The sequence below is a fragment of the Platichthys flesus genome, chromosome 14, assembly GCF_949316205.1.
Source record: "Platichthys flesus chromosome 14, fPlaFle2.1, whole genome shotgun sequence".
NCBI lineage: Eukaryota > Metazoa > Chordata > Actinopteri > Pleuronectiformes > Pleuronectidae > Platichthys > Platichthys flesus.
The window spans coordinates 19,312,872-19,327,697 of record NC_084958.1 but is presented as its reverse complement, the minus strand read 5'-3'; the positions used below and the strand labels follow the sequence as shown (position 1 = coordinate 19,327,697).

The following is a 14,826-nucleotide window of genomic DNA, read 5'->3' as shown; positions in this document are numbered from 1 at the left end:
ACATGCTGCTGCTGTTCACAGTCTCTTTGTCAATGAGCATCGATGTCTTTTATGCATCTCTGTCTTCATGTTGGTTCAGTTCTTTTTTTGTGAGTGTTTGTGCGAATGTGGCTTTTCCCAGCCTGTGTGTGTCTGTGCCGATGTGACTGTGTTGTCTACCCGCTGCAGCCTCTCTTATCAGTTGTCGTAAAAATTGATCCCACTTTCCACTCAGCTGATCGATACACTGAATGTCACAGCCATTTAGAGGGACCGCCGCATTACAGCCCCCACCCCCCATCTTCAAGGAAATCATAATGAAGATACCCTGTTTTTCCCCCCCCATTGTCCTTCAGTCACAACAGGAACCCCTCTTGCAATTTTCTCATATTGTTTGTAATGGCCCCGGCCGGATATAAAACACAAAATTGTGATTTCAGTCTAGCTTTTCTTTTCATTTGGGGATAATGGCTGCTGAGAGTACTATAAGGATTAGCTTATAAAACAATCATTTCAGTGCGATGACTTACAGAGCGAAGCATTATGGAGTCATGTCTTTTCTCCACAAGAGCGAATTCATCCGTAATGTGTGGATTCTGAGAGTTATGCTGTCAAATGTGTCAGACATCCAATTTTTTTTATCAAATAACCCACAAGTCCTAAAAGGCAATTTCTGATTTCCAAGCTAATGCCCTGCTTCTCACTCCTCAGCCCTGCCAAAGCCCCCAGCCTCCCTCATTGTGACAGAGACCACAGCCACCAGTGTGACACTCACCTGGGACTCCGGAAACCCAGAACCAGTGTCCTACTACATGATCCAATACAAAGCCAAGTCCTCAGACAATGGCTTCCAGGAAGTGGAAGGTGTGGCGACCACCCGTTACAGCATCGGCGGACTCAGCCCCTACTCCGAGTATGAGTTCCGGGTCATGGCTGTCAACAACATAGGCCGCGGGCCGCCCAGCGACCCAGTCGAGACCCGCACCGGTGAACAGGCCCCCTCCTCACCTCCGCTGCACGTCCAGGCGCGCATGCTAAGTGCCAGCACAATGCTGGTCCAGTGGGAACCGCCCGAGGAACCCAATGGGCAGATCAGGGGCTATCGAGTGTACTACAGCTCGGACCTGACGGCCCCGCTCAGCGCCTGGCAGAAGCACAACACAGATGACAGCAGTCTGACCACCATCTCCGGCCTGACTCCGGATATCACGTACAGCCTGCGGGTGCTGGGCTTCACCTCTGTCGGGGACGGACCCCCCTCTGACGTCCTGCAAGTGAAAACGCAGCAGGGAGGTGAGAACCCAGCCACTGTTAATGGTCCTGTGTGTTAATGTGTGGTTTAAAAATGTCTTTCCTTATTTTGTATCAAATATACTTTCATATAACTTGAGATATGGTTTAAATTAGACTAAGCATGTATTATATTATTTTACAGAAGCCTTACTATACAATCAGTTTTTGGGATGTTGTTTTTAATATTGACATTAGGCTTTTTTTTCTTTTATTTATTCTAACCTCTATCCCCTCTCCCCTCTGCACCCAGTCCCTGCGCAGCCGTCCAGCTTCGAGGCCGAAGCCGAGCTGGACACCCGCATCATGCTAACATGGCTGTGGCCAGTGCAGGGCCCCATCACAAAGTATGAGCTGCAGTACTGGGAGGCTGGCTCAGACGACAAGGTTAGAATAACAACACAAAGTTATAATTATTTCATGACCTGATTCTCTCTACCACACACTGAATCTATCTCTGTATGTCTGTCTATCTGTCTATCTATCGATCTATCGATCTATCTATCTATCTATCTATCTGTCTGTCTGTCTGTCTGTCTGTCTGTCTATCTGTCTGTCTGTCTGTCTGTCTGTCTGTCTGTCTGTCTGTCTGTCTGTCTGTCTGTCTGTCTGTCTGTCTGTCTGTCTGTCTGTCTATCTATCTATCTATCTATCTATCTATCTATATATCTATCCATCTATATATATATCTGTCTGTGTCTCTGTCTGTCTCCGTCTCATTTGTGGTCGTCTCATATTTTACTGTGCGAATGAAGACAAATGAATCTCGCCTGTTATGATGCAATTTCTCTGAATGGGGGAGCCTCGGCTGAGAAGTGTTATTGTAGTTCTGCAGTCAGCTCCCCAGCTGATGAGAAAGATTCAGTATTGTAACAGACAGCCCAGTTGTTCAGTGCTGTCTCGCAGCGTTGTTGCCCTTCATTCAACTCTGCTGGACCACTGCACCAACCAGAGGACAAATTGTTTTTTTTTGGGTGTGAGATGCTCTCAAATGTAGCTGCATGAGAGTAGGAGAACCAGCAGTTTAGTCCAAGATTATTATTCCTGTAGCTCAAGATGTGAAGCCACTTAACTGTCTTTGATTGTAATTCATCAGAAAGGTTCTGTCTGACTCTCCCCCCCTCACAGATACACGTGACCTTCAACCCGGCGGGCTCTCACGCCGTGGACGCTCTGAAGCCTGACACCTTGTACCGCTTCTCGCTGGCCGCCCGTTCTGAGATGGGTTTAGGCGTTTACACACAGCCCGTGGAGGCCCGCACCGCCCAGTCCAGTAAGTTCCAACCATCTTCTCCTCCTTCCTCTCCACTGACTTCCTCTCCTCCTCGTCCACTAACCAGCGATTTCGTACGGTGACGGTCACCCACAGCCGGCTGACACAGATTAAGGTCATCATCCTCAGAGCAGCACAAAGTTGACTTTCATGGAGCTTAAAAAACAGAGATTGTGGGCAACTTGAATGTCAAGTCAATTTCAGCACGACATACAGTTAAGTGCTGACAGTGCAGCCGTCGCTGCCAGCCTCACCCTTCCACCACCTGCCCTCTGTCACCAACACTAACCCTCCTGTCCGTCTATGTGAGGGCAGGCACCCTAGTCACTGTCAAAGGTACGTTTAATGTGTCCTGGTCATACATTTGTGAGCGGGGCTGCGTTATTTAACCTCATGTCATAATGTGCTTTTACAGAGAATGCACCCAAAATGTCCCTCTGCCACCTCCCTGCTGATGTTTTTGCTTGTTCAGAAATAAGGAGGTTCAAAATAAAAAAGAATAATTGCACCTTCTGCAACTTATGATTTGGTAAACAGTGTGATACTCGCAAAAGAAGTGTGTAATAACACGTATTACTGTTGGTACACACTGTGTTCTACTTAGCAGGGAACACCTTAAACCGTAAGACTGTAATTAAAAAAAAAACTAAAGTTATATTTGTGTATTTTTCTGCACAAAGACAACTATTCAATGGTGTCGAAGAAATTCCAAAATAACAGATGGACGGTTACAATTCACATTAAAATCCATTTCCAGTCAGGAGCGTAATTGCTGTGGCTGCACCATTAGAATAGAAAAGATCGGAACTGGGTGCATGGATATGTCTTTTTAAAAACACCCCCCCAATCGGGACAGACAAAATCATTGAAAATCTAACACCTCTGCCAACCCCAGAGTTACATAACCGTCAATCAAGATCAAGAGACGTGATGAGCCTGTGTCCTCGTGCCTCCTGCCAGCCGCAGCAACAAGGTCACACAATTTGGATTTACATGTGACGGTAGGACGCTGTGCAGCGAAGCCTCGGGAAGGCTCAGCAGCAAACAGACGGTGGGACAGAGGGACATTTTTTTTCAAAGTGCTGCATTTCAAATGTTCACTTTTGTTTTTTATTAGGATTCAGAGCACTGAACAAAACTGAGCTTTATTCAAACTGCAACTCTACCTCTCAGGGAAGAGACTCGACAGGTGGACAAGTCCCATGAGAGTTTACCTAAAACTGAATGAGAAATTATATAAGTAAAATACAACTATGAACAAACCTTATCTCCATCGTGAGAAATTAGAAGCAATCAGACCTTCTCATCAGTTATACAAACCTTGAACAACAAGTATACATGAGTAATTGTATATTAGGGTTTAGTGTTAACCATTACCGTTGAGCAATAAAAAGAGATCAATATTTGAGAAACAAAAATAAATATATAACTTTAACCTAAAGAGTTAGGTATTGGACTTTATCTCAGAGGGGGGGGGTGTACTCCATCCCCTCATCCATCACATTATTCACCAGGACCTGGATTTCTACACATCCTGAGCGATTCATCTGCATTGTTGTGATAAACAGAAACACACAGTGTTCTCAGGTCTTGATAGTTTTCTCTCTCGTGGATCAGTGACCACCTGATGTGACTCTCTTCTCTTTTGTTAAGCCTTAATATACTGAGAAGGTAGAGCTCCATGTCCTAACATTAGTTTATTGGATTTGCATCTGAGCTCACTGTCCACTGCTCTGCTGATTAGAAGAGACATTTCATGGGCATGCTTTGTGAGAAACCCCGGCCTCGAATTCCCCTTTCCTCAGTTTCTCATTTTATCCCCTTTTTTTTATAGTCGAGTTGAACAAGTTTGTGATTGTGTTAGATGCATGGAATTCATGAATGCTTTTCAGTTTGTTTTCTGTGTTGTACTTGTGTTCCATTTTAGAATTGTTTATTATTTTCTGCTTTTACCTCTGGACTTGAGAGATGACATGTTTTCCTTACTGCCTTTTTAAGCTGTAATTTGAATAATAATTGAATCTAGTTTAAATCTGATAAATATTTTTTTTTTTTTGTTGGTAATCCTATTATTCCAGACTGGAGGTGTAGCACGAGATTGCCAACTCAATCTCTGGGGGCGCGCACCAGAAGAGTTTATGATTATAAAATGTAACAGGATGAGGTAGACAGGCTATAACTGAGTCCAAAGAAATGTAACGTCCCCCAAAAAATGAGAATTTGTAATAATAATCATGATAATAATAATAACAGCGGCTTAAATTGTAGCTGCTGATTATGAAATTACAGCTTTATGTATATATAACCTCAGTAGTAGCTCAGTGTATCTCAGCAGCGGCTCTGACCGGGTCTGACACCACTGTTAGGAAACTCAGGGCTTCGACATTGATGTGTGAACGCCGTTTAACACGGTTAAGCGTTTGTTCACACAAGGGCACATCTATGGTCAGTTTACTGCCTCCTCTGAGCCCTGAGAGAGGCAGCAGAGAGGGCGATTAAGGGCAAATCACGTCTTTATTAAAAAAAAATAACGCTGCCTTGTAAGATTTCGGCACATTTTGTGTTTTGTTCACTTCACCCTGTAGTTTCACGGCCTCTCGCATAAATTCAGTGCCAAACACAGCTTCAGCAGTAGCCCCGGTAATGTGTTTTTGAAGCCAGTCTCTCAGTCCAGAGGCAGCACCCTGTTTAGTATGGAAGCTGTTTGTATTCAGCATAAAAATGAAATGTCATATTGGCTTTTGCAGTCTAATATTATTGAATTTATCAACTACAGTCTGCATCCAGAGAAGATGTCTTTAATATGAAATAGATTGATTGGACATTGAACTAAGACTAAGACTTAGACTGGTAGACACATGTATCCTAAACCCAGCTTTGTTTACTTTTAAATAAACTTAAATAATCACAATAGCAGTATTATATAATTACTTTATATAATTATAGAGATGTCCAATGCAATAAATTAGCACTTTCAGTTTTCTTATATAACCTGATACGTATATTGACATTTTATTTTTATATTGACCACTGTACAAACAGCTTCCACAGTTTTGCCTTAAGTTTGCTTGTGTTTAGTTTCTTTTTTCGTTTGCTTGATCCATGCCCCTCCTCCGTGTGGTTTTGCTCCCCCCCTCCTACCCTCCCTGCAGCCCCGTCCGCTCCCCCTCAAGAGGTACACCTGGTCAGCCTGAGCTCCACCAGTCTCAAGGTGAGTTGGGTGGCACCACCTGCCGCTAGCCGCCACGGCGCCATTGTGCGCTACACAGTCAGCTACCAGGGCCTGGCTGGAGAGGACACAGAGCGGCACGACGTGACTGGCATCGGTGCAGACGCCACCAGCTATGTGATGGTGGGCCTGGAGAAGTGGACTGAGTATCAGGTGTGGGTGAGGGCACACACTGATGTGGGCCCGGGCCCTGAAAGTGCCCCAGTGAAGATGAAAACCAAAGAGGATGGTATGTTGACACCTGTTGAGAGACATGAGGGTTTCTAATACTTAACATAGAGTGTATGAAAGAAATTTCACAAATCTCACACCATGCAATTGTATATCACACTTTGTATGCATGTATCAAATTAATTCACATATAGGCATGTTTGCACAGACGTAATTACATATATGTTAAAAAGCTCTGTAGGCTCTGCTCCCAGCACTTTAGAAGTTTTTTGCTAAATGTGAAGCTGTTTAAAAACTCAGTGCTGGTGTCATAATATTATCCCTCTATGACTTTTATTTGGTTAAAAATACTGTGAAAGTTGTATTTTTACTCTTTCAATAAACTACTTCAAAGCAAATAATTGATTTCCTTCGTTAACATGTGGCCTCGGTGTCAGGAGGTTGAATGTGATCGAGCACGAAACAGCAAGAAAACAACACTGTCACGTAACCTCGTAGATGGTTCCCAGTAAACACAAGTGTTTTGTGTTAATTCACAAAGAACACGCGGCTGAAACAATGTGCGCTGATGGAGCTGAATGCTTCTCCTCCTGACAAGCTCATTGCACCTGAAGTCTTCTGATCCAATTGGACGGTTGACTGATTGAACGGTCAGAGGGTAACGTCCCGATTGGCTCAGATAGGAAATGTGTGCATCAGTCTGTGAAACTTTGTGAATCATTACCGTAGAAATTATACTGGGAATCTAACTTCTCTACAGCTACACACACAAATTAACACATTCACACACATGTATATATTCTTCACACACACACACACACACACGCACACACAATGGGTTGTAAACATCTGCAGGGTGTGAGATTATTTGTGACGGATCATTTCATCAGCTCAAAATATGAGGGGCCCTTGTTTGACTCCGTAGACACCTCTCCTGAAGCAGAGTGCTCTCAGACTCTCGCTCTCGGCTGTTGTCACTGTTTCTCTTCGCTCTCTTCAACTTCCACTGCACATTTCTCTTTGTCCTGTTGATCAATTATGAGTTATTAAGGCAGCGGTGGTTGGAGAATGGGGTCAACTTCTCTTTTTTTCTCCTCTTCAAGCTTCTTCTTTTAAGCTTTAAGACTTTGCATCCGTGGCAGGTTGAAATCACCCCCAGGCCTCGGCTCGGCGATACTTTGCTCACTGTTTAAATGCTTTTCTTATTTTCTTTCTTCTGTTCCAAGGAGGAGAAGTGGAACACATCGCTCCCTCCTTTCCTCCGTTTTTTCACTCCTTCCTCGTTTTGTTTGCAGTGTGATCGAGAGCGGCTGCTCCTCAGAGAGGAATCGTCTATAATTAATGTGTTTGAAGTTTGCTGCAACACAGCTAATTTCATACCGGAATTAAGGACATTACAGACATCGCTAGACCCCATGCTGTACCGCATGGGGTGTTTTCGGGACACGGCCGTCACAGAGGGTCTGAATTTGAGTGGAGATCATTTTGATTCATGGCCAGTTCTTGTCGCACTTCCTGCTACATGAGCACCAGAGTCTATAAAAATCTCAGGAGTCATTATTTTGATAGTTCTGGCTCCTCATCACAAAACACATGGAACTTAGGGAAAAACACTAGCTCGACATATTTTAGCTCGTTCCTCCCTCCCTCACTAGCCCCGTTTTCACAGCACTTGTTTTAGGCGGGAATGTTAAACCTTTATTTTGTCTTCCATTTCTGTGTAAATGGGGGAGTGGGGGGGGGGGGGGGGGGGGGGGGGGGGGCATCGTTGCCTTTATGCCTGCAGCAGATGTAGTCACAGAAGCACATCGATGTCTGTGCAGAAGGGAGAACTGGCGAGGCAGAACAGATCGGAAGCTGTTGCGTTACACGTCACGCCTCTGATTCCAGAGTGCCATCATACTCTCTAAAATCAGACCCTGGAGCAGCGCTATTCTGGCTTTGTTTGGCTCAGTGTGGAAAAGCAAAGCTGGCCTAATGAGGGGTCTTCTCAACAAAGCTATAGCAATGTTGAGTTGTTCTCTCTGCTGTCTGTCTTACTCTTGCAATCTGCCTCCGTCCCTCTCCCCCTTTTCTTGATTCCAGTGCCAGGAGCACCCCCCAGGAAGCTGGAGGTCGAGGCCATAAACTCCACAGCCATCCGGGTCACCTGGAAGCCGCCGCTGCCGGGGAAGCAACACGGCCAAATCCGAGGATACCAGGTCATCTTCTCCCGGCTGGAAAACAGCGAACCTCGAGGCCAGCCTAACATCATGGACGTTGCTCTGCCAGAGGCACAGGTACTGGATGATGTCTCACTTCTGTCCAGTCTCTCTCTGTCTCCCTTTCACTCGCTGTATCTGTCTTATGATCGTTTCCCATTATTTTCATTCTCCACCGCTCCCCTATTCTCCGAGTTCACACTTCATTTCCCCCATACTGGGTGACACACATGGAATTTTCTTACTGTCGACTGCAGTAGCCCCCCCTCCACCACACACATACACACTCTCCTCCGCCCCTCTTTTTTTTTCCATCTTTCTCCACATGTGACATTCGACTCTAAATTGGTACCCTGCTCCTAAAGCTTTGGATTAGCTGTCGTAACAAGATCCATTCTAATTCTACAGTAATAGCTATTAAATATTTTATATGTGTTACATCAGGACGGGGCTTAGCGGAATCAATGCACCTCTCGTTGCGAGTTTAGCAGTAATACATATGCACTGCCTTGTTACCATGTTTATAAATTAGAGTTATTTTCCTGACGCCGTCCTTTACACATTAATGCAGGCGGCTCTGAATCGCCCCAAAGCTGTGCAACGTCGTGAGATGGCTGAGAGATTGTAATCCTTAAGAAGGACTCACAGATTCATGAATATCTTAAAGCCCAAAACCCTACTCTTACTTTTCCCGCTCTTTGGGCGAGGGGAGACCAGCTTAAGAGCCTTTTCTCTGATTGTTTGCCGGGAGTAACATTTGCGCGAACACGCATTCACTCGCACCCTGGATGGCCTCCAACAAAAACATCTAATTTGAACAAGTACACACTCTCTGGCTGCAGGAACATCACAGGAAGAAAAAAAAAAACAGAGCAGCATTGTATGTTTGCTGATAAATACTGAGCAGCAGCTGCAGGGAGAATGGCAGGTTGCTGGTTCAGATTCCAGGCAGTGCACACTGCTGTGTCCTTGAGTGGAGCTATTAACCCTCATTTGTGTTGGTAACCCCCCACACCCAACTCCCCACTGTCTCTTATCTTATCTCTACAGAAGAGGAAGCCCTGTCAAAGTCACCTTGATACGATGTGTCATGTGTGGTAAATCCCAAGTGATGCAAAGTAGGAGTTCAGTTGTGTGACAGGGCCGTGAGTGATAAGTACAAGAAGAAAACAAAGTTGTTAAGTGACTCAAGTCAACTCACCTGAGACTCAATATTCATTTCTGGGCACAACATGAACATTGAGTGAATTTAAGATGCTGAATAACTGTATAAGAGTCCCAGTCCAACACCTTTGTTTCACAGCACTAGTTTCTGGCACCTTTCTCCGACAGTTAGTTGTTGTTATCTAACTTTGCAGCGGATTGCTTGACAGCCAGGGCAGCATCCTCTGGTCTGGAAGAGCAGAACAACATGGTGGCTGCTTGTCTTCCTGGAAGTGTTTTCTTCATGTCGACATGTTCGGCATGACTTTGATTTGCGTTGGGAAAAGTGAACTGAACATGAACATGACCCAACTTGTTGTGCAAACAATAGACCCCGCCATGTCTCATTTGTGCCGGGTTCACACAGCAAACACAAAGACACGCTGCACTTTGGTGTTCAGGATAGCTCTCATGTTCCAGTTTGGCGCCCAGGATACCTCTCAAACTCGCGGTCCCCTCCCCAGGCAGAAACCTGAAGACCTCTTCCCTTCTAGTGTTTTTCTTTCCTCCCTCCCTCCATCTGCATTCCCTTTCTCTCTCAGCAGCCTTTTTGCACTCCCGAGAAATCGGTTGAGTAATGACCAGAGGCTTGCGTGCGAGTTGGTTATCCTTGATGGCGTCACCTCAACAAATTGTTTTCTGCGGGACGGCCCTGCGTAACCGACCTGCACGAACCTGCCCAGATGTCACAGTCCACCGACACTCCATCGTACATGTTTGACAAACTGGTTTCAGACCAATCCCTTTACTTTTTTCAAATCACCTTTCCATTCACATACCCCAACAACAAGTGGGAAAAACAAGGAAGATAACGTGAGCAAACATGCTCAGCGTATATCAACATAGTAGTAGGCGTTCCAGCTGGCTGAAAAGATTCATGACTCATGCTTGAGTCACGCAAATCCCTCAAACGCACACCTGTAATTGATGGGAAAGAAAAGGCACTTTTCTTCCATCTTGGCACATTACATAGTGTTTCTTTGAGTAATTTACCTAATGTGTTGTGAAATGAGCTCCATAGCCAGCCTTTCACCTGCATTGGATACACATCATGCCTGCCGGCAGGAAAAGGAGAATCCAGAGTTTTCAGCATTGACAACATACCAGAGACTTCAATCACAAAATCTAAGTTTGATTGCGGTTTCTGTCAAATTCAGTACCACCTCTCTCCTTTGCTTTGTCTCACTGTTCCTGGCTCCTTCTCTCCGGTTCACACTCTCTCAGGGTTAGCTGAAATGCCGGGAGGAGAGCTAGGAAAGCTTGCCTGAGCGTGGGCGGTTTAAGCGCCTCTTTTCGTTTCAAGCAGAAGCCCACACAGCGCCCTCATTTCCCTGCTAAATTTAAACCAGAGGCCATGTTGACAGTGTGATGGTATCGACCCCTTTCCAGCCATATTTCTGTTGGGAAAAGTGGCCTGACCCTGAGTGGGCACCACCGCACCACATGGCCAACTCCATCACTGCGGAGTCACAGCAGCCTCCAGGCTCCTGTTTTCATACAGTCATCCATACAACCTGGGTCAAAATGGCATGATCGAGTTTAAAGTCATTAGCCAGCGTCTATACATTTTCTGCACACGTTTGCTTTACGGCACAGGTTTGCCTTTTTTTCCAGGTTCATTTCGTTTGACCACTCATGCGTTATTTTGTGGTCGGTGTGTTTTTGTGTGTCTGTGTGCACGCGAGGAAAGCACGGTAATGCTTCACTACCTCTGAGGCCTTCAGATTGGAGTTGAATGGGAATGGGGGCGAAAGAAGCACCTCAGCCTGCTGCACTCCATCAATCATGACAGCTCCTTCTCTTCCACATCACTCGTTCCCTCCTCGTTCCCATTTTAATAGCCACACATCTCAGCCCATGTCATCACATTTGCATTCGCCCGTCTGCAAAATTATACCGCTCCGTTCCCACAAATGACCCTTATCAGCAATGATGTGTCTTCAGCTTGCGTCGGCAATCGAAATATAAATGAGGGATAATTTATAATTCTCCCGTGGATAAAAGCAGAAAAGCTCAAGAAGTTGCAATAGAAAGGGATTAGGCCCAAATGAGATAGGGACTCATGTGAGCCATGTTCGCTGATCTGTTGACATACTGTGTGGAGTCGACGGTAAACAAATTAAGCAATTAGGCACGTCGCAAACTGTTATTCATGGAGTTAAGTAGCAGCTGTTCTTAAATGCTACTCTTTAATGTCCCGCTAAGCCAGGGGAGCATGAGGCTGCAGATTCTGATGCACCAGGTGTCTCGACCAGTTGCAGCAGGGACCACGCCGAGTCCTAGCTCATGCTTCAGTTAGCCAGTTGGCGATAAAGACCCATCCGCGGGGAGCTGGGAGGAGAAGCTAGGGTCTTTTGTCTTTTCATATCCCAACAGTCACTGGGAGGATGATGAACGCAGTCTCTCTTAAGCACAATGGATCAACAGTGTGTGGGGCTCGTTCCCCGTGTTTGTGAAAGTCTGGAGGAGAAGGGGATTATAGATGAGGAGGAAAGCAAGGATCCTTAAAGCATTTTGTCTTGTCTTAAAGGGCACATGTCTAATGATAAATAATTGGTGCTCTCATTTTTGCAGGTAATCCTCAAATGAACCTAACATTTAAACAAATGCCGTCTGATTGTTCCTGCAATGAGCAAAACAACCAAAATGTCATTAATTGTATTAGAGAGTCAAGAGACCCAGAGATCTCTAAATCATGGTAAAAAGAAAACCGTCTTGCCTCGATCTACCACCAGGGGTAGGTGAAAAATGTGTTTGTTGGTAATTCGCTCATTACGTAGAATTCTCAACGGTTAAAATTCAGTTTCTGGTCTCGTAACTTCTCCCACTTCCTCTCGTCATCCCCTCATGTCCCAGCATTATCACTCACTAATCCACTCCATCTCGTGTCCCTAGTGGTTCACCGGCAGCTGTTACAACAGCCACGCGCCCTAATGATCAAATCAAAATGTTTTCCATCATCACCCTCACCCACCGCTCCTCCTCGGCCCGAACCATCCTTCCCGTCTCCTTTTTGTCCCTCATCAGTGTCACCGGTGTCACCACCCCCACTGCCCCTTGTCAGCCAGGCCACCCATCAGCGAGCGCCTCTGCAGAGGCCGAGCTGCAGAGCGAGTTGCTGGTAAACGCCAGCAGTGGCGTTCTGCATCGATGGGGTTTGATGTCACAGGGCTAGCATAGCGGCACTGATAATAGGATTTCACGCTCTGCACCAACGGAGCCCCACGGCACAGAAATGGGCTTTCACTTCCCCCAGGAATCACTCGGCCAAGCACAGCAAGGAGCAACATTTTGAAAACATATTAAAAAATAATGAATAAAAGCCCCACTCTCCACTTTTGTACGAAAGAGGGGATATTTCATGGATTCTGCATTTGGTTTATGTCCAGTGAGATAGAGTTTTTTTCCAGTGCGATTGTGCAGCCGAGGAAGGGAACGTTTTTATTTGATTCATAGGAAAATGAGAAACAAGGCAGTGCATCATAAACAGGACTGAGTTTCACAATCATTGCTCAACTCGTGTTACACAATTTGTTTTATGCCACTCAACATGTCTTCATTCTTTTCTCCACTCCCTCTCTTCCATCACACTCTCTCTGTGTTTTTTACACTGCATGACTCTGACACCAACATTCATCTGTCTCCGAGCGAAAAAAAGACCAGTGCTTTTTTTCCGTGTCTGTTGTGTTGTCTCTGACTCATTTCTCTCCCCAACCCTGTGTCCTGTGTCTTCTCTCTCATCAGTGGAATATTGAGGAGTCCACCGAGCATGTGAGTAACCCTCATGTGTGCTGCTGGGTTGTCTTGCAGGGCAGGCCTTATCCACTCTGACGTTTTTTGCAGGGGGTTTTGTGTTTGCTTGAGTGTTTGGATTATGAATTGTGTGTGTTTATTTCTGTGCAAGCCGTGCCTGTAATCCACTCGGTGTGAATCCTCGCGACAGATCATAACCCCATCATAACCACAGCAAGAGATGTGTGCTCTAATGGCTCCGGGTTTTCATATTCGTGTGCGTGTGTGTGTGTGTGTGTGTCTGTGTGTGTGATGTTCTCTAAGAGATACTTCAACCACCGAGCATGAGGATTTTTTTTTCACTGCTGATTGCATTCACGTCTAATATTTAAACATTTTACTGCAAGACAACTCGAAGTAACAGCTGGGCAGTCACTTGGATGGGAGGCACTTACTGGAGCGACCATGCAGAGCCCCCCCCCATCCCCTACCCCACCCCCCCACCCCCACTGAGCGCACGGTGCAGTCGAAGGCTGTGTGTCACTATCTGAGTGCGGCACTGACATTAATCAGGCTCACCTAACCTGCTGTCTCCCCCACTGTTCCAGATGACATGTCTATCTGAGGGGAGGAGCTGTGTGTTTTATCAGCTCCACACATCTCCAAGATTGCCACCAGCCTTTCATGTTCTTTTCATTTGCCTGGATGGCAGCCCACTGTTCCATGGCTGTCACATAGCCCTTTGTTATGGCTTATTACTTCCCAGACGTCAGATTGCACTAGCTTAAATGCAGTTACTTACTGTTCCCAGTCAGAAATTCAATAGAAAAACCTGCCAGAATAACAAACGCTGTTTTCAGCATTCGTACTGGGGCAGATGGATTGTTTAAGAAGGAAAAGATAGAAATGGGATTAATCCGATTGGAGACCACCCGTAAAGGTTGATGGATGCTCTTTCTGTTTATATATCAAGATAGGTTTTTTTTGTCTTTATGTCTAAGTGAGCCAGTGGGACGCATGCAGATCATTTTATTTATCTGATGACATTGAGTTAAATAGAAAAATCTGGATGCCTGGCACACATGGCCAGATTCCTCCAGCTATACCCACATTGCGTGAGTCAGGCTTGCCTCTCCTCCAAATGTGTTGATTAACACCTGACAGACAGAGACGTCTGAGGAAGACATCTGTTCACACGTCTGTATTATTTCTTTAACAGCCATGTTTAGGCAATAGCAGCCTGTGAGCCAGTTAAATCATTCTGTGTGACTAGCTGCAGACCAGTGGCAACAACAGCATGTCTTGTCGACCCGCGGCTCATTCACAGAGGACAGAATTGATTGAATTGAAGCCATATTCATCTTTCACATAATTATGGCAGGTTTAATTCAAACAACACATGGAGAACATCAGATGTTGGGCTTAGGCAAAAGCTTATCTGAAGCAAATGTATTTGTTTGAACAAAGCTGTCCATTTTTCCCCTGGCATGTTCTACCCCAGTGAGGATCGTGGTGTAGGGAGGCTTGTAGAGAAGAATCCATTTCTATAACTAGTCGACTTGATAATCTCTCTAATGCCCTTTGGTGCTGCTCTAAGCATTTGCGCTGAAGGAAACTTTGAAGCCCCGCTTTTTTCCTTTTCTGCTGAGTTTTAAAAGTGTTAATGGACCAGATTCGTTCCTGCCAGAATAAGGAGGAAAAAGATGTCTGCGGCTGCCTCGGCTGAGACTGTGAAAGCCATTTTGTAT

The 14,826-nt window shown here is 45.5% G+C and overlaps 1 protein-coding gene across 1 annotated transcript in view; it reads left to right on the top strand.

Annotated features, from left to right (window-relative positions):
* LOC133968614 (receptor-type tyrosine-protein phosphatase F-like) overlaps positions 1–14,826 on the top strand; it is a 120,324-nt gene that overhangs the window by 59,514 nt on the left and 45,984 nt on the right. The window contains exons 8-13 of the mRNA XM_062404762.1: positions 691–1,272; positions 1,523–1,656; positions 2,398–2,542; positions 5,695–6,000; positions 8,028–8,221; positions 13,091–13,117. Of these exons, the coding sequence (XP_062260746.1) occupies positions 691–1,272; positions 1,523–1,656; positions 2,398–2,542; positions 5,695–6,000; positions 8,028–8,221; positions 13,091–13,117 (1,388 nt within the window). The remainder of the gene's footprint in view (positions 1–690; positions 1,273–1,522; positions 1,657–2,397; positions 2,543–5,694; positions 6,001–8,027; positions 8,222–13,090; positions 13,118–14,826) is intronic.